The sequence below is a fragment of the Haliotis rubra genome, unplaced genomic scaffold (genome assembly GCF_003918875.1).
Source record: "Haliotis rubra isolate DU_JTF1 unplaced genomic scaffold, ASM391887v1 Scf329, whole genome shotgun sequence".
NCBI classification, from domain to species: Eukaryota; Metazoa; Mollusca; class Gastropoda; order Lepetellida; family Haliotidae; genus Haliotis; species Haliotis rubra.
In genome coordinates this window covers 223,357-243,034 of record NW_025767001.1, presented here as the reverse complement: position 1 = coordinate 243,034, position 19,678 = coordinate 223,357, and the positions used below count along the sequence as shown (strand labels likewise).

The following is a 19,678-nucleotide window of genomic DNA, read 5'->3' as shown; positions in this document are numbered from 1 at the left end:
TGCTCTTGACGTCTTTTTATTGATTGGCCTGTATATATTTCTCTGCAGTTTTAGAGCAGATGTCATTCTGGATTTGCATATTGTATGGATATCAAAAACTTCTTGTGATATCATAGTCCATACAAGGTGATTATAGCACTGAGGTGCCCTCAACTATGATGCTTTAACAAAGGTTTACAATCGTTATGCTTTGTGGAACAAGGCGCATTGTCTCTTTTATATTTGCTGAGTAATGCTGCTGTTATAAAACCAGTTCTCTCTCTCTTTCTCTCTCTTTCTTCTTTTTTCTCTCTCTCTCTTCTCTCTTCTCTCTTCTCTCTCTCTCTCTCTCTTTTCTTTTCTCACTCTCTCTCTTTCTCTCTCTCTCATTCTCTCTCTCTCTCACTCTTTCTCTTTTTCTCTCTCTCTCTCTCTCTCACACACACAGATAGATATATCTATCTATCTTATCTCTATCATATGTTTGGAGAATAATTTTGAAGCCAAAAGAAATTATCCATCCTGACCTAAACTTATTTCGTAATTACAATAATATTTCATGTAGGGCAGACAGTCTGTAATTTTCTAGATGGTCAATTTATGTATTTGTAACCCACACATTACTACATAATTATGAGTCATAGCCCTTTTTCATGTTGAAGAGCTTAAGATTTCAATCTCAAGTTGAGACATCATTATGGTATTCACATTGTTGGAACAATGTCACATCAGATCATTTGTGATGTCACGAACAACAATGGATGATATTATCTCCAATTATTTGCAACAGTGTACTGATACAGCAACACAGTGCCACAGGTCTCTTAATCCTGTCACAATGAAATAACTGGTACAAACTAACCAATCAGCATGAAGCAAGCATTACATCAAACATTTATACCAGTGTCCCTTGGGTAATATTATGCTGGTAAGGGTTGGACAAGTAATATAATAAGAAACCATGAAAGAAACGGTAAGACTTCCGCCCGTATCCCCCCTAGATTTTAACGATAAGGAAACATTTCTTTGAGTGACATTTTCAGAAGTTGGATATGTCTTTCAGTAATACAATTAAAGAAACATGTTAAAACCTATCCTTATCAGATGAGGGATATATATTCAGGTGATATGATTTGACTAGAATGAAATGTAAGGGGGGATACGGGCGGAAGTCTTTCCAAAGAAACAATTTAGAACATAGTTGTCTAAATGAAAAATATTCTACTGCCAAAGCGAATTTTAATAGGGGTTGGTTGTTTGTAACTAAATAATTTAACCATATAATCTCTGGAATATCTTCACCATGAAGTTCGGAATGTAATTCTTGCTATAAATATTAAAGCGTGTGACAGCTTTGCTACTTTATGATTTTTAAGAAACTTAGCAAATCTTTGATGATGATGATTTGGAGTTTTAATGTGTGCTTTCTGACATAATGCGTATTTCGCAAACCTTTATGATGGGCAAGGTGTAAATAGATCTAGTTGCCCTAACATCTATTAAACTTTTAATGATCAATCAATAAATTTCTGGTGTCAGTATAATTGTGAAATCTGCAGAAATTTGTATGTATATCAGGTCTTGATAAGGCTACATCCTCAAATAAAATACATTTCTGTTTGCACTATGCCACTGTGTTGAAATGTGCCCAGTCAGATGCAGGGTGTATTGTTTTGACCAGTCTGTGTGTATATGTGTCACAGATTCTCATTAAAGTTTGACCGCCTCCGTGGTGTAGTGGTTAGAGCGTCCGCCCGGAGAGCGGAAGGTCGCGGGTTCGATCCCCGACCGCGTCATACCAAAAGACGTTAAAATATGGTACTTGTTGGTCCCTGCCTGGCGCTCAGCATTAATGGGTACAACAAGGACTGGTCGGCTCGGAGTCAGTATAATGTGTCTGAGTGGGGTATTCATGCTTCACTGCGGCATGGTATCTCAGTGGGCTAGCACTATAAAACCAGCTTAAGTCTGGGCTAGTACAAGCAGCCACACATACACACGCATGCACGTCGTCATATGAGCGAAATATTCTCAAGGACAACGTTAAACCCCATTTCACCTGACCTCACATCATTAAAGTTTAATGACATTTTTCTGCTTGACTGACCTATGCGTTGATCCATGCTGTGAGACACAGCATGAATATACATGAAAATGTCTGAGGCTTGAAAACTGGTGTTCACATGATGCTTGATGATGTCAAGAATAAAAGTGACCGTCTATATATTCTTCATGAAGCATCCTGTTCCATTATAAACAGTCGCCACTGTCCAAATTGTTGATCTGAGTTTGAATGTTCTCCATGTCTTTATTTCTGGCAAGATGGACGGTGGGGTAGCCTGGTGGTTGAAGTGTTCACTCATCACGCCGAAGACCCGGGTTCGATTTCCCACACGGGTACAATGTGTGAAACCTATTTCTGGTGTCACTTGCCATTATATTGCTGGAATATTGCTAAATGGGGCTTAAAACTAAACTCACTCACTCACTATTTCTGGCAAAAAATTTACGGTCAGGTGTATGGCTTGTTAGTTTAATGCCGGAAAAGGTAAGTATTCCAGCTATATGACAGGAAAAAATTGAATCTGGACCCGACAATCCAGTGATTGACATCATGAGCATCTATATATGGTATTGGGATATGATGACATGTGTCAACCAAGTCAGCCAATCCCGTTATTTGCCTGATGTGACCAGCATGGTTTGCTGAAGACTTATTCTAGCCTTTATGTATCACATATGGTTTCGTTCCTCAACACTCATGCTAATACCTCGTAAAAGTCATGCTTGTCGTTAAAGGTGACTAACAGGATCGGGTGGTCAGGTCCTCTGACTTGGTTGATATGTGTCATCGTATCCCAGTTGCGTAGATCGATGCTGATGCTGATGATCATGGAATAGTGTGGTCCAGACTCGAATATTTACCGACGCCATATTATAAGCTGGAATATGGCTGTGTGCGGAATTAAACAACAACCAACAAACAAACAAATCATACGAGAGATTGTAGATAAGACAGTCTCATAATTAAACTAAGGTATTGACTTGATCCTTGAAATCTGCATCAAAATCACCCTGAAGATACAGGTTAGAATTGGTCTTCACCAACCCATGCTTGTCATAAGGAGTGAGTAATGGTATTGTATTCCATTAAGGTAGATCTATGATCATAATGGCTATCACTGGATTGTCTGGTCCAGACTTTATTTACAGTACATCAAACTGGTATGTCTGGTATATAAGCCTTACTACATACTACCTACATCTTCTCATCATGATCATTAGACTGACTGACTGACTGAGTTTGGTTTAACGCCGCTTTTAGCAATATTCCAGCAACATCACGGCGGGGGACACCAGAAATGGGCTTCACACATTGTACCCATGTGGGGATTCAAACCCGTGTCTTCGGCGAGACGAGCCAATGCATTAACCACTAGGCTACCCCACCGCCCCTGATCATTAGACACACATATCAAAATTAATGAATAAGAATAATAAAGTGCATTTGTAATGCGCACAATCCAGACATACAGCCTGCTCAAGGCGCTACAAAATAACATTAAGAATCTGAAGTAGAGATTTGAATTTGATAGGAAGGTAAGCAGGAAAGTCAGATGCATTGAGAGAACAAGTGTGTTTTGAGTCTTGATTTGAACAGTTCGAACGTGGGACAAAGTTTGACGTCAGATGGAAGAGTATTCCACAGCACTGGGGCAATGTGATGGAACGTTCTGTAGCCAAAGGATTTTAGTCTGTAGGAAGGAAAATTGTACTATGCAAGTTAATCTTGTTGTTACACTGTCCGGTAATAAAATGTGTTCATTCTATATCAGGACTTATGTTTGCAATCTGTTAATTTGTTAAGTTGACAGAAGATTTCAGTCCATGATGTTGATAATAATTTCAGCAAAATTGTGTATCCCTCCTGTACTGACACATTTTACTTACTCGGGCTGCGCAATATAACCAGTTTACCGGTATTTACCGGTTCAGACATGAAAACAATACGTATTGCGATACCCTGATCGAAAACCGTTATTTTGACTTGCATTCGGAAATGTTCGGATATTCCGTGAACACTCAAATAAATCTTCGGATATGTCCCTGTTTCATTTGTGCCAAATATTAATCATATTTTTATTTTATCATGATTAAAAGTTGTTATTAAAGCTTAATCAAGCCTAGTGATTTTGTTGTGTTTTTGCTCTATAAATCAAGAATTAACTCGATTATAAGTAGTTTTTTGTTTGAAATTTTTCATGCAATATATTGCAATACATATCGCAATACATGCTTTCGCATCGCAATATATCGCAATATGAAAATTCTCAGCAATAGCCACCCCTCTTACTTACCTGGTTCCATAGGGCCTGCTTTACCACATACCATGACATTATTCACAACCACAATCATATCACAAGTACACAGATGCTGTGAAATTGACCATAGTTGTCAGAGAATAGATGTATATATCATAAATGCCCAACACTGACTCTTAACGCCAGTGGTGTCAGGTCAGATTGTTACATTCATAACAAGTATCCGACACAATACACCAAAGTGCTTCTGCTTAACTTGTTATGGTAATAATTATTTTAAGTTTAAATAGTAAAACTTGCAATTAAAATAACATGATATTGAAATGTATAACTCTTGGTAAAATAATAAATTGCGATACTATTGTTTTTTATTATTGCATCAGGGCGGTGGGGTAGCCTTGTGGTTAAAGCGTTGGCTCGTCACGCCGAAGAACCACTAGGCTACCCCACCGCCCTGTTGTACATGCAAAATTTCATGGACAATATTGTTGTCTCTTGTTTGCTCACCTGAAGCGATTTCATGTAGATTTTTTACCAATACAAAATAGTTTCCTGAGAACTTAAGCTTTACATAGGCTGTGCCCTTCCTGCAGAATCTTTTTTCAGGTGCTCAATATGTTTTACACTTTGACAGTAAAACTTTACATTTCATTCAAAATAGCTGTTTTGAGAATTGTTTGCATATATCAACTTCCAGTATGTACAAATTCCTTGTTCATACTATACATTTTCTGCAAATTATATTTAAATGAACCTCACCCCCATCATGATTGCCCAAATGGCTGATACGAGAGAAAAAGAGGGAGAGCTGGTAGAAAGCATGTGCGGGACCATATAATATTATCTGATACAAGTTCGTGTAACTGTTAATTTTGATACATATTTCATGTAAATCATCACATCAATTCATTTCCATAAGTATGTTTCTAACTGTATTGTTGTATTGAGATGAACTACGAAGTAGAAAAAGTGTGACCAATAATGAAATGACATTTTCATGTCCTGAAATCAATACCAAAAGACATTAAAATATGGTACTTGTTGGTCCCTGCCTGGCGCTTGGCATTAATGGGTACAACAAGGACTGGTCGGCTCGGAGTCAGTATAATGTGTCTGAGTGGGGTATTCATGCTTCACTGCGGCATGGTATCTCAGTGGGCTAGCACTATAAAACCAGCTTCAGTCTGGGCTAGTACAAGCATCCGCACATACACATACACACGCATGCACGTCGTCATATGAGCGAAATATTCTCAAGTACGACGTAAAACCCAATTTCACCTCACCTCACCTCACCTCACCTCACCTCACCTCACCTCACCTCACCTCACCTCACCTCACCTCACCTCACCTCACCTCACCTCACCTCACCTCACCTCACCTCACCAAATCACAGGAAAGTTCAAGTGTTCCTTTGTTTGTTTTGTTTGTTTTAAACATATTTTATTCATTCAAGAAAAGGATTGGGCACAAGTTATCCAACTTAGAAAAGCCCTCTCCGTTCCTTCAATATTTTCCAGTTTTCATCACCAGCATTGAATAGTGCTGTGGTGATGTCAACTGGAAAATAATAAAGGAACGCTTTAATTTTCCTTTGATCCTTTATATTTTTTTTCTCAGTATATTTGACGATTATAGCTGTCAATTTCTTGTATAATATTTGGCAACAAATGTTGCTGCGTGCTATGTTGAGGAATATTAGCTATTTTTTACCTCATTTTATCTCATTTTGCCTCCTGTCTTATATTTGACCTTTATTTAATGTAGGAACTTTGTTGCAGAATGACAAAGGCAAGTCTGGTCCCCTCAATGTCATCACAAGTTTGTTTCGCTCCTCTCCTGACGAGAAACGTCGAGATCGTGGATCCACCTCATCTGAGCATGGAACGTCCAAATCGACGGAGCTCCCTCGTATCGAAGGAGGAGGTGGCCACCTGACAGGGCAACAGAACCAGAATCGACCCACGTATCTTTCAACGGGCGGATCACGGACATCACGCTCACCGAGATCCAGCCCCAACCCTGACAGATCCCCAAAGAGTCCTTCACCAAATCCCTCCAAGGTCAACTATCCCGTCCGTACAAAGACAGCTGAACAACTGAAGTAAGTCTAGATACTGGCATGAATCTAGGATCTAGAGTGAGGCTAGGTATTAAGTAGCTTTTAGTAAATCTAGGACACAATCTTAGAACAAGTCTAGATATTTAAGTGGCTTGGAGAAACTGTAGCACATCAGACTTTGAGTAAGTCTAGGTATATATAAGGAGCCTTGAGTAAATCAGGGATACAGTGTTTAAATAATCTAGGTATATAAGAAGCCTTGAGTAAACTTGGGGGCATAATTTTAGGGTTAGTGTATAAGTGACCTGGAAAAAATGTAAGACACAGTCTTAGAGTAAGTCTAGATATATAAGTACCTGAAGAAAATGTAGGCCACAATGTTAGAGCAAGTCCGAGTATATAAGAACCCTTGAGTAAGTCTAGGATACAATCTTAGAGCAAGTCCAGGTATATAAAAAGCCTTGAGTAAGTCTCAGCACTCAGCAATATTCCAGCTATATGGTGGCGGTCTGTAAATAATTGAGTCTGGACCAGACAATCCAGTGGTCAACAGCATGAGCATCAATCTATGCAATTGGGATACGATGACATGTTGTCAACTAAGTCAGCAGGCCTGACCACAATGACAAGTATGGGTGACTGAAGACCAATTATAACCTGGATCTTCACAGGTAAAATTAAATTTGAGTAGAAGCTATCATTAGTTCTTTTATGATAAGGAGACTAATATGTAACGTAATGTTTGCTGTAAGATTATTGGCATAATATTTTAGGAGGTTTGTTTCCCCTGATGAAGTAGAAGTCAGATCAAAAAGATAATTTGGACATCATTATGGAATTTGACAATAACAGTGATTAGGTGATCAATATTACTGACATGTAAAACTACGGAGAACAATATTTGTTGTCATGGTGAGATGACAATGTGGAATGTATTGGGAGATAAACCTGATATCGCCAGTTGATTTGTTACGTAACTTATACCAGGATGTAGGATAGGGCAGATATTCAAGCTGAGCAGGAAGTCGTCGGTTAGGTGTCTACAGCTATCAAGTCTGACTGTGATGGGCATGTTGGAGGCCATATTTGCAAGGTCCTATTATTACCTTGCATCTGAAGACAATGGGAAGCATTTAGAAATGCTGTCTCAAATGTCACAATTGATTTTCCATGGCTATATCGAACTGCAAACAAGCTGATGTGTGGGCATGGCTCTGTCATGCATGCAAGTAGTGTGTTTGGTTTGATGGGAACGATGATTGATGTAAAGATAAACATTGAGATAGTCATGGCAGGTTGGTAATAGGGGTGGGGTAGGGTGGTCTCGGGTGCATTATGGTGGGCTAGGTCAGGCTGATGTGGTGTAGGATGGGCTGAGGTTGGGTAAGAGGTTTGGGATGGGTTGAGGTGGGTTAGGATGGGCTAGGGAGGTCTGGGATGGGCTTAAGTGGGTTAATATGGTGTAGGGTGGGCTGAGATGGGTTAATATGGTGTGGTATGGGCTGAGATTGATTAATATGGTGTAGGATGGTCTGAGATGGGTTAATATGGTGGTGGGTGGGCTTAGGTGGTCTAGGATGGGCTTAGGTGGGCTAAGGTGGTCAAGGATGGGCTGAAGTGGGCTAGGAGGTCAGGTGGGCTGAAGGATGGGCTGAAGTGGGCTAGGGAGGTGAGGTCTGAGATGGGCTGAAGGGCTGAAGTGGGCTAGGTGAGGATGGGCTCTAAGATGGGCTGAAGTGGGCTAGGGAGGTCAAGGATGGGCTGAAGTGGGCTAGGGAGGTCTGAAGTGGGCTAGGCTGAAGTTGGGTAAGGATGATCTAAGATGGGTGAAATATAGCTTGGGTGTAGCCCAAGTGCAGCAAGATTACAGAAAGTGAGCATGGTGTTCATTAGTTGTATATTATGGGATAGTGAAGTAGCCGAATGGTTAAAGTGTTCACTTGTCATGCCAAAGGCAGTGTATGAAATAAGGCCTGTCTTACAGCCCGAGACGGGCTAGATTTCTGACGTACGGTCTATAATTTTACAGCAAGCCGATGGACTGGTAAATATTTTTAGATGTCCCATACAACTGAGTAAATTCATCATATCTTGGTGTCTAATCTGGTTAAATCCAGTCTGATGTGTGGCTGGGTTTCTGGCTTATTTCATACACTGCCAAAGGCCTGAGTTTGATTCTCCGCGTGGGTACAGTGTGTGAAGCCAATTTCTGGATATTGCTGAAATACAGCTAAAAGTGGCAATAAACCCAACTCACTCAGAAGTTGTATATGAAATCTGTCCTCTTTGACTGTACACTGTGCTGTAAATGGTTACTAAAGAAGCTATGAGACCTAATAAAGCATTGTTATATTTTCAGGGAAGATGTGTCGATGTGTCGGAGTTCAGGCGACTGGCATACAGTCCAGGACTTCTATGCAACATTGTTTGAGTCCTTCATTGAGCTCAACGCAGCTTTCAAGGTACTTCCTGTTACAGCTACATTGTTTCACCATTAACAGATCGGAGCCAGCAAATTGATATTATTGATTTCTCATTGATTACTCATCGATTTATCATTCACAGCCTTTTACAAATCTGTGTCATGATGACTCATCACAAATTAGGTGTGGGATTAATTTCTTAATTTGGGAGTCATGATTTTCTTTAAACTAAAGATAAATCATGACCTGCTTCTTTGTATCCTGGGGCGGTGGGGTAGCCTAGTGGTTAAAGCTTTGGCTCGTCACGCCGAAGACACGGGTTCGAATCCCCACATGGGTACAACGTGTTAAGCCCATTTCTGGTGTCCCCCGCCGTGATATTGCTGGAATATTGCTAAAAGCGGCGTAAAACTAAACTCAGTCAGTCAGTCAGTCTTTGTATCCTGGCCCGCCCATGATTGTTTTCTGTCCCATATGCCTTGACTTCAGAGAGTGTTTAATACAGAAATACTCACAGTTGATTGGCTGGTGTGAAGTCATTGTTCAACCTGACACGGTCAAGACAATAGGGTTCAGTCTGACAGGGTCCAGACAAACGGTTCAGACTAACTGAGTTAACGTCCAGACTGACAGGGTTACTGGACTAACAGGATTCAGTCTGACAGGGTTCAGTCTGACATGGTTCCTGGACTAACAGGGTTCAACCTGACAGGATTCAGTCTGACAGGGTTCAACCTGACAGGGTTCTTGGACTAACAGGATTCAGACTAATAGGGTTCACCTTACAGGGTCCAGACAACAGAGTTCAGTCTGACAGGGTTCCTGGACTAACAGGATTCAGTCTGATAGGGTTCAACCTGACAGGGTTTAGTCTGACATGGTTCCTGGACTAACAGGGTTCAGTCTGACAGGGTTCAACCTGACAGGGTTCTTGGACTAACAGGATTCAGACTAACAGGGTTCACCTTATAGGCTCAAGACAAACAGGGTCCAGACAAACAGAGTTCAGATCTGACAGGGTTCCTGGACTAACAGGGTCAAGACTCAGTTTCTGATAGGGTTCAGATTAACAGGGTTTCAGTCTGACAGGGTTCCTGGACTAACAGGGTCAAGACAGTCTGACAGGGTCCAGACAAACAGGTTCAGATTAACAAGGTATCCTTGCTAACAGGATACCTGGACTAACAGGGTCAAGACTAATAAGGTTCAGTCTGACAGGGTCCAGACAAACAGGGTTCAGATTAACAGATGTATTTAGGGTCCTGGACTAACAGGGTCCAGACAAACAGGGTTCAGTCTGACAGGGTCCAGACAAACAAGGTTCAGATTAACAAGGTATCTTTGCTAACAGGGTTCCTGGACTAACAGTGTCAAGACTAACAGAGCCCAGACTAACAGTGTTCAGGCTAACATGGTTCAGATGAAACTCACACATACAGTGTCAAGACTAATAGTTTCCCTATAAAATTTAAGAGCCAAATAATTACGGTGTGTTTGTCATAAAAAGCATAAGCAATCTTTGAATATCTTTGAAATTCTATATCTTCTCTTCCTGCTGTTCCCAGGACTTTACATGGCTGATGAAATTTCATGAATATTCATTCTGATAGTTACATTTTATTGCATTAAATAATCTTTACTGAGCTGGTTAATACCAGTATTTTTTCAGTATTTCTGAAAGGAGTGTGACTCATGAATAAAAGATTCACAGATATTTTATGTTGTTAAAATACTTTCTGAATCATCTAAAAAGTAAAGACTTAATACTTACAATCTATCATAAACATTTTGTAGAATGTGGATTGAAAGGAAATTTAGATGTAATGTTTAGATGTCTGAAGGTGTTCTAATAAAAGTGAGAAATTAGTAAATTATTGAATATTTTTGAAGTGTAGATACAGAAAATGAGGTATAGATTCCTGAGGTATAGATACAGATATTGAAAATGAGGGTTTAGGGTGTAAGCTTCAACAATATGTCTGGGCAGTAGGGTAAAATGTTAGTGTAGTAGGGCAGTGGTTAAATGGTCGCTCATCATGACGAAGACCCGGGTTTGATTCCCCACATTTGGTACAATGTGTGAAACCAATTTCTGGTGTCCCCTGCCATGATATTGCTGGAATATTGCTTAAAGCGGCATAAACCTAATCTCACTCAATCACTCAACAATATGTCAGCTGTTTACATGTCACGATACCTAGACTGTCTCACTGTCCCTGAACCACATTATTTTCCATTCCAGCCCTTTCTGCAATGAGTGAGTGAGTGAGTTGGGTTTTAAGCTGCTTTTAGCAATATTCCAGCAATATCACCAGACACCAGAAATAGAGCAGTACTAAATGAAGCAACTCTAGATTTCCTCAGGTTTGGATGACCCAAAACCTGACGATTTACAGTGCGCAGTGTCAACATGAAACGAAAAATAATTGTTTTCACTAGTAATTAGTTTTTGCGTAACACCTACTAAAGCAAGCATTTAAGATAAGAATCAATATTAATTACTTAGTGTGACTATGATCGATAATCGCATTTGGAACCAAAGAAAGGCAATCATTCGAAGCACCGATGTATTGTTCCCAAATTAATAATTTATGAATCCATGTTGAGATCCAAGTGCTAGATCAATGCAGTCAAATTGCCTGTGAACAATATCCATTTGGTTATCAATCACCTGCAAACCACTGAGGTGCATGAACATTTAGCATGTTTTAAAGAGGGGCGGTGTGCATTCCTGCACCCCAAGACATTTAAGATAACATTCTCGGTTGTTCTAAATCAACTTGTGGCTTCATCCCGAATAGCTTTACCCGTGAAGATCCTGGTTAGAATTGGTCTTCAGTAAAAGACGACTAATGGGATCAGATGATCAAGGTCGCTGACTTGGTTGACACCAGTGTTTAAAACTTCCAAAATTCCAAGCCAGACAACTGGATTGGTAACTTTTAAAAATTACTAGTCCGGATACAAATTTGCCTGTTCGGTTTTCAACAGTGAAAAACAAAAATATCAGGTTTGAAGGCATCGCAATGAACTACATAGCACTAACAGGCAATTCACCGATTATAGGTAAACTAAAAGTACACGTATTGTGATTGGTTATCGTAACATGAACTGTCGAATCGTAAGTAGTTTAACATATAATTATCATAATACCTTAAATACCTCAAACTGACGACAAGAGAACCTGTCTGATATTATGAAATATTTACTGTTAGGGGTAAAAAATATCTACCAGACCACCGGACAGGCTACTTTTGAAATTTGACCGTCTGAGATGAAAATAGACCGTTTCCCTGTTGACATGTCATCGTATCCCTATTGTGTGGATTGTTACTCATGATGTCAGTAGCTGGAATATTGCTGAGTGTGACATTAAATAACAAACGACCGAACAAACTAAATAGTTTATGGCAACAAAGCCGGCATTATAACTCATCTCTATATGGGCGGTGAGGTAGCGTAGTGGTTAAAGCGTTCGTTCTTCACGCTGAAGACCCGGGTTCGATTCCCCACATGGGTACAATATGTGAAGCCCATTTCTGGTGTCCCCGCCGTGATATAGCTGGAATATTGCTAAAAGTGGCATAAAACTAAACTCACTCACTCATCTCTATATATAGTGATTCATACTGTATGGTTCCTTGTCCAGTTAACAGAAAAACAATTCTCAGATTATGAACTTATTGATAAGTAAAACTGACCTTTAATTGCTAGAGTAATATGTTTGAAATTAAAAATTGAAATTATAATATTTTTGTCAGCCCACAGAAAATCAGTAGAACCAAAAAAAAATTAAATGTCAAGCCAATCAGTATCTTGACATTTTCAATAGAATTCTTCTGGAAGATTTGAGACTCTTGGCCTTTGCACTAACAAGGCCTTACTTCAAATAAGTGGGATCACAGGTGGCCCAGTCATCTAAGGCCCTTCAATTCACCATTCAGAGTCGTGATCAGTATTTTTGAAATATCATAAATTAATAGTGAATGCAAAGGGTTGGTTTAGACTGTCAGAAGGTTTTGCAAGTAATTCAGGAAATCATTTCATCAATTAATTTAAGTTTTAATGAACTGCTGATCTCTGCATTAACAAGGCCTTACTTTAAATCACTGGGGTCAAGGTGACCCAGTCATCTAAGGCCCCTACCCATGAAGATCTGGGTTAGAGTGGATCTTCAGCAACCCATGCTTGTTGTAAGATGTGACGAACGGGATCTGGTGGTCAGGCTAGCTGACTTGGTTGACACATATCATTGTAGCCCAATTACGTAGATTGCTGCTTATGCTGTTGGTCACTGGATTGTCTGATCCAAACTCGATTTTGTTACAGACCGATGCCATATAGCAGCGTTAAACAACAACCAAGCAAAAAATCTAAGATCCCTAACCAGGGCTCAATTTAGTGCTTTGTTACTTGCATTGGTGCAACCCAATATTACAATTAAGTCCAACCTAGCTATTAGTCCAACTTGCAATTTTTTAGTGGGTAAACATTGAAATAATTCAAAAGCTTATTTTTATCATTACATATTGCAATAAAAGCAGTGCAACTGGAATTTGTCTGGTGCAACTAGGTTTTATCTTAGGTTGCACCTGGTGCAAGTAGTAGTCTATAGGTTAATATCTCTTAAATCAAGTCCTGCTAACTTCACCATGCAGAGTTGCGTCCCTTGGGCATAAAAAAATATCAATGAATGTGGGTATTTGATTATGTTAGTGTGTTAATCAGCCCCATACCTGTACTCAAGGGTTTCGCCAAAGTTGTGCTGAAGGGGTTGTTGTCAGCACAGGTACTACAGATATGTACCCCAGGTACGTTTCTGTATACAGACATGTACCCTAAACAAAGTCAAAATACAGAAACGTACCCGGTACCCTAAACAACGGACGAGTCCATATTCCACGACCCAATACCGAAACTGTATGTAGTTATTCCCGTTCAGCTGATTGCGAGTGGTGTACGTTGTGCACCATGAAATATTCGTTATACTGTGTATGCTCTTATATAACACAATCAAATGCATCTAATACAACAGTATGACAGTTCCGATCAAGAAAACTCCACAATGCAGAATGGAATCGTCCTAGGGTACATTTCTGTATTCTGATTATGGCCAGGGTACATATCTGTAGTACCCGTGCCGACAACGACCCCTTCAGCCAAAGTTGTAGTTGTCTGAGACCAGTATCACTTGAACTTTCCTCACACATTAATCATACACATTGTGATATTACTGGAATACTGTTCAAAAGCCGCGTTAAACAAATTACTCCCTTTAAATCATTTATCGTAAGACTAGGGCTGGGACGATACACTATGTCATGATACGATACATATTGCAATATTTTACCTGCGATACAATACGTATCACGATACATATACCTTGAAAGGATGACACGGGATCAAGATTTAAAATGATTTATTTCAATGTATTTGTGTATAACAATAACACTATTGTAATAAACAAACAAGTAACTCCATCATACTTGCGTTTTTTTCTCTAAATAAGTACTGTAACATGTAATATATAATACTGTTGTGTATCATTTTGTATCAATACACCAGTCGACGATACGATAGCTGTATCAAACGTAAATGTATCGCGATGTATCGATGCATGGGTGAATCGTCCCAGCCCTAGATCAGACACAGAGAACAATGTTGTTCGGTGTGTGTTGGAAGTTGCTATAGATGTTAAGACAATAAAACTGGCTATTCTCTAAAGCACTCTGTCGGTTAATGAACTATTGGCTGTAAGTATTGTGTAAACTCCTCGCAGGGCATTCTACACATCACGTGATATACAGTACAGTGTGGTGAGATGCGGAGTGTGTTGTGTTAAATGATTTATTATTTTGAGAAGGCTGAGGACTATTGTTAGTTCTCTCCCATTAGTAACGTCATGGTCAATACTCGTCAGTCGCACTAATTATCCTCCCTCAGTCTTCTACTGTATCAATCGACTAGGTCATTCTAAAACAAATTTATCTTTTCTTGCATTATTGATAGTCAATCTGATCGAGGGATAGTAGTCTCTGCAAAGAATTACCATTCAACTATTTAACTGTAAACTACGTTTATCACAAACACGCATATAATGAAATAACAGATGTAACGGACTGCTCCTTTGGTGCATGCCATGTGATGTATAGTTTTGTCGAAATGTGTGTACAAATTACATTTACGAACTTAAATCAACGCCCCCTTTTAGCTGGTTACTGTATTTGTAAGCTTGTCTTTTTAAGAAAAGTAAAATGATCTTGTCCTCCATTTTCAAGTAAATATGTGTAGTGGTAAAGAGCAGAAAAACATTTTAGGAATTGCATTGCTTATGTTTTCAGAATACCTCTTTAGTATAGGTGACTCTTTTGTAAACGACACTGCCATGCTACAAAGTGTTGCCTACCTTGGGCATGCCAGGAAACTGTGATAGTGGGTTTGGCACCCTGACTGACAGACTGACTGAGTTTGGTTTTACGCCGCCTTTAGCAATATTCCATCAACATCACGGCGGGGGACACCCGGCGTGGGGATTCGAACCCCGGGTTTTCGGCGTGATGAGCCAACGCTTTAACCACAAGGCTACCCCACTGCCCCCTGACACCCTAATTATCGTATCCTGATACCTTGATTATGTTTCTAGATATGCCAGCATCAGCATCATACCAAAGTGTTAAATGTCTGAGACCTGCATTGCTTTGGGCTTTTCTCACATATTTTAGGGCGGTGGGGTAGCTTAGTGGTTAAAGCGTTTGCTCATCACACCAAAGATCCTGGTTCGACTCCCAAAATGGGTACAAAGTGTGAAGCCCATTTTTGGTGTCTGCTGCCGTGATATTGCTGGAATATTGCTAAAAGCGGCGACGTAATACTCACTCACCCACTCTCATATATTTAGCTGACATGCTATGAAAGAACTAGAACACTGTTCAAAGGGGTGTTAAACCCAACTCACTCACTCATTCTGAATGCCCTCAACATTTTGGCTTACAGAATTTGAGAATTATGAGCAATGCTAAGTTAGGGCTTGTTCAGTTTGCAGGTTTTAAGCAATTGTATATAATTGCTTATAATCTTGAAGTCAGGATATTTATATATACCATGTCACACAACAGATTAATGGTTTGTTCTTCAAATTACACAAAGTGGGGACATTTCGCGAGTCACATTTAGTACATGAATACATAAAATATCCTTCACCCCATAACCAAGCCCCTTCTGATGAAGCATTTTAAGCTCTAAGACTAACAAGTCTATGTTATTCTGTGTGAGTTACGACAACATCACTACAATGCATTGAAAACAGGGTTGACTGGTCTTCCAGCATACAGTCTTTACAGTAGTCACAAGGCTCAGAGATTCAAAATCCTTCCTCTTCGACTCATGAATATTTAAAACTGACTAAAATATAATCGAGAATTCATCCACAAGGACACAGAATTTTTTTATGCATGGTAGGGAATCAATACGGTAATTTTCATAACGGGTTTGTTGTTTTAGTTGAGGAATTCCATATCTGTTTTCAACTAATGGCCTCTTACATTTTCTTGTCACTATGGTAAAGTATTGTCTCTGTATCGATCACATGGAAAAACATCATGACATTTGAATGCTTTTCTGTGAAGAACGTTCGAGTACAAAAACTGAAAATAGACATAAGCAACAGTATTTAAGATGAACATGAGCACAGGCTATGATTTACGATGCACTTAAGGATAGTTTAAGTCTTTTAGACCGCCAAATAACTAATGTGTAATTCTTTAAGTCTGTGTTAAAGAGTGAGAGATGGGACGGTCGAACACCATTGTCAGTTTATGGATTGAGACCGGTTCATACAGTCACAAAACACTGAACTCTTGTCCCTGTTGTTACTCTCATGATGTTACTCTGTTGATGTTACTCTCATGATGTTACTCTGCTGATGTTACCCTGTCGATGTTACTGTCAGGATGTTACTCTATGGGTGTTACTCTCATGATGTTACTCTGTTGATGTTACTCTCATGATGTTACCCTGCTGATGTTACCCTGTCGATGTTACTGTCAGGATGTTACTCTATGGGTGTTACTCATGATGTTACTCTCATACTGTTACTCTGCTGATGTTACCCTGTCGATGTTACTGTCAGGATGTTACTCTATGGGTGTTACTCTCATGATGTTACTCTGTTGATGTTGCTCTCATGATGTTACTCTTATGATGGTATTCTCTTACCGCAGAGTGAAGATATTGGTTCATATTGTTTTAGGTACCAAAATAGATAAAATAAATCTTCTGTAAACAACCGTTCCTTTTTGTGGGGATTCAACTCCTTTCAACTCCTTGTCCACTCATCTAAAGTTCATATGTCCCATGTAAACCAATAGGCAATATTGGTGAAAAATTTCCATCAGTGCTACCTACGATGGCCGGTTCTTAATCCTGTAGATGTGGATTCCTGTCAACTTATTGTCTGCTAATATGGCTCAACAGTATTGATCCATGACTGTTTGATGGTATCCAGGAAAACAGGGCAACTCGGAGACCTTTGTGTTCTTGTGTCAACTGTTCCAATGTCCGCCTGTTAGATGTGCTGTTCCTCGGTAATGACAAGCAGAAAGGATTGGAAAACAATCTCCATTGATTATATTGATCTCAATCATGCAAACAGTTGCAGAGAAAATGAATTTTTAATTATTAAACACAACTTTTTCTGTGTAGATTGTCAAAATTAGTGAAGAAAACATCCTGTGACAAAGAGTTAATGATCCACGAGTTCACACAAAGGGGAGATAATTCAGTTGTTTGTGTTCTTGAATCAATTACTGTTATGTGAGAAGGTCACTGAATAATAATATCTTTCCACGGCTTTACTTTCAGTAAGAAAGTTGTAAAGGATTGAATGGTGTAGTGTATTAAGAGATTTCATCATTACTCTAAGCACCAGACCATCATATTTCTTTACAAGAATTGACAACAAATATTTTTGCATTCTTTGGTAGTATATTTTTATGCTACTGTTAGAAATATTACATCAATATCACACTGGGAATAAACCAAACATAACCTACACATTGTATCCATGTTGGGAATTGAACCCAGGTCTTCATACTGACAAGCAAACACTTTTACCACTAGCCTATGCTATTGTCCCATTTTCCTTTGTAAAAAAATTAGTTAATAGATTTAATTTAGTGAAATTCTGTTTAGGTATGGGATGATACGTTGTGTTACATTGCACTCTACAGGGGTGGAAATAACCCATTGCCCGACGTCCGAGTCCAGTGTTTTTTTCTGTCGGGCAAGCAAATTTGTATATCACACTGTACCGGTGTCCAGTTGACTTTCCAATATTAATTATGTTGTTTATTTAAAAAATCAACAAGAAAACGGCCGGTATAGTGGAAACATTATCAGGGCAAGTGATTTTACATGTGCCACTGTACCGGAGTACACTAGCAATTTTAAAGTTATTTCCACCCCTGCTCTAAATGTTATCTAAACAAATTAGGCTGTAAGTGCATAGTTAGAGAATAACCTACAAACTGTGTGGAATTTGAAGTAAAGTTGTGCCATGTGAAATGTGATCTCAGGAGTTTATCCATTGTATCCAGTAACAGACACATGTGCTTCTGTAATTAAAGTGTAGAAGCATTACCATCATATTGATACTAAGAAGCTGAATGTGTAGACAGATTATTTTAAAAGGTAAAAAAGATAATGTAAAAACAATTAATACATATATGCCATGGACAGGCCGGCTCAGTATCTGTCTGGTTGTCTGGTTGTTAAAGCCGCCATCAGCAATATTCCAGCTATATGGTGGCAGTCTGTAAATAATCAAATCTGGACCAGACAATCCAGTGATCAACAGCATGAGCATCAATCTACACTACTGGGATAAGATCACTTATTACTCGCCCGTGGAGGGTTGCAGTGTAATATTTTTAGCTCAATATTCGCTAGTGTAATACTGCTAGGCGTATGACGTCATAATGGTTTACAGTCACAATGGTAATACCTCTGTCACAATGGTCATTAGACCTTGCTTGAGCTCGCGGAAAGATGACTTTAGTCATCACACTGTTAGTAGGCAGTTTCTATCAATTTATGTTGGAGAGTTATGAACAGAATACTAAACTCACTTCCATGAAATACATTTTTATTAAACTCGTGAAATATTTCGCTCGTTTGATACCAAATCATTAACTCATTTAATTACAATGGTATTGCAGGGAAGGTTGTGTAGTATCCTCTATATGTCGACCAAGTCAGCCAGCCTGACCACCCGATCCCATTAGTCGCCTCTTGCTGGAGACCAATTCTTAATGGGTTATTCTCAACTCCTGTACCAACAGATAGTAACTTCAATGTCATTTTGTTGAGATTCTTGCCAGGAAATGAAGGAAGAATTCACTACTTTCGCTGAGCCTAGCTAACTCTTTTATACATTTGTTTAAATGCTCTTTTGTTGAGCCCATGTAAGACATGAAACATGAATACGATTTTGTACTTGTAAAGCTAAACTGTGGGGCAAGGGGACTATGACCTGTGGTATTATTAATGATATTGCCTCATGTGCATCTAAGCTCTGTCAGGCTTGACCAAGAGGCTTTATGAGCCGTTGAATAATCAATGGTATCACATAATAGAGTGTATTGTCTGAGGATGCAACCTGTAAGTTGTCATAAAATCAATGATATTTCCAATTGAACAGCTAGGCTCTGACCTGTATGAGGATGATGACCTGTAAGCTTTGGTATCATCAATGATATCTTTTATCTTTTATTGGACACCTTGTCTCAGACCTGTATGGGGATGATGACCTATAAGCTGTGGTATAATCATTGATATCTCTTACTGGAGACCTTGGCTCTGACCTGTATGGGGATGATGACCTGTAAGCTGTAGTA

At 39.3% G+C, this 19,678-nt stretch overlaps 1 protein-coding gene across 4 annotated transcripts in view; it reads left to right on the top strand.

The window, feature by feature from the left end:
- The window catches only part of LOC124284081 (probable E3 ubiquitin-protein ligase HECTD2), a 70,232-nt gene that overhangs the window by 10,126 nt on the left and 40,428 nt on the right, over positions 1–19,678 (top strand). For all 4 annotated transcript variants that reach the window (XM_046720136.1, XM_046720135.1, XM_046720139.1 and 1 more), the window contains exons 2-3: positions 6,083–6,405; positions 8,723–8,825. In XM_046720136.1, the coding sequence (XP_046576092.1) occupies positions 6,083–6,405; positions 8,723–8,825 (426 nt within the window). The remainder of the gene's footprint in view (positions 1–6,082; positions 6,406–8,722; positions 8,826–19,678) is intronic.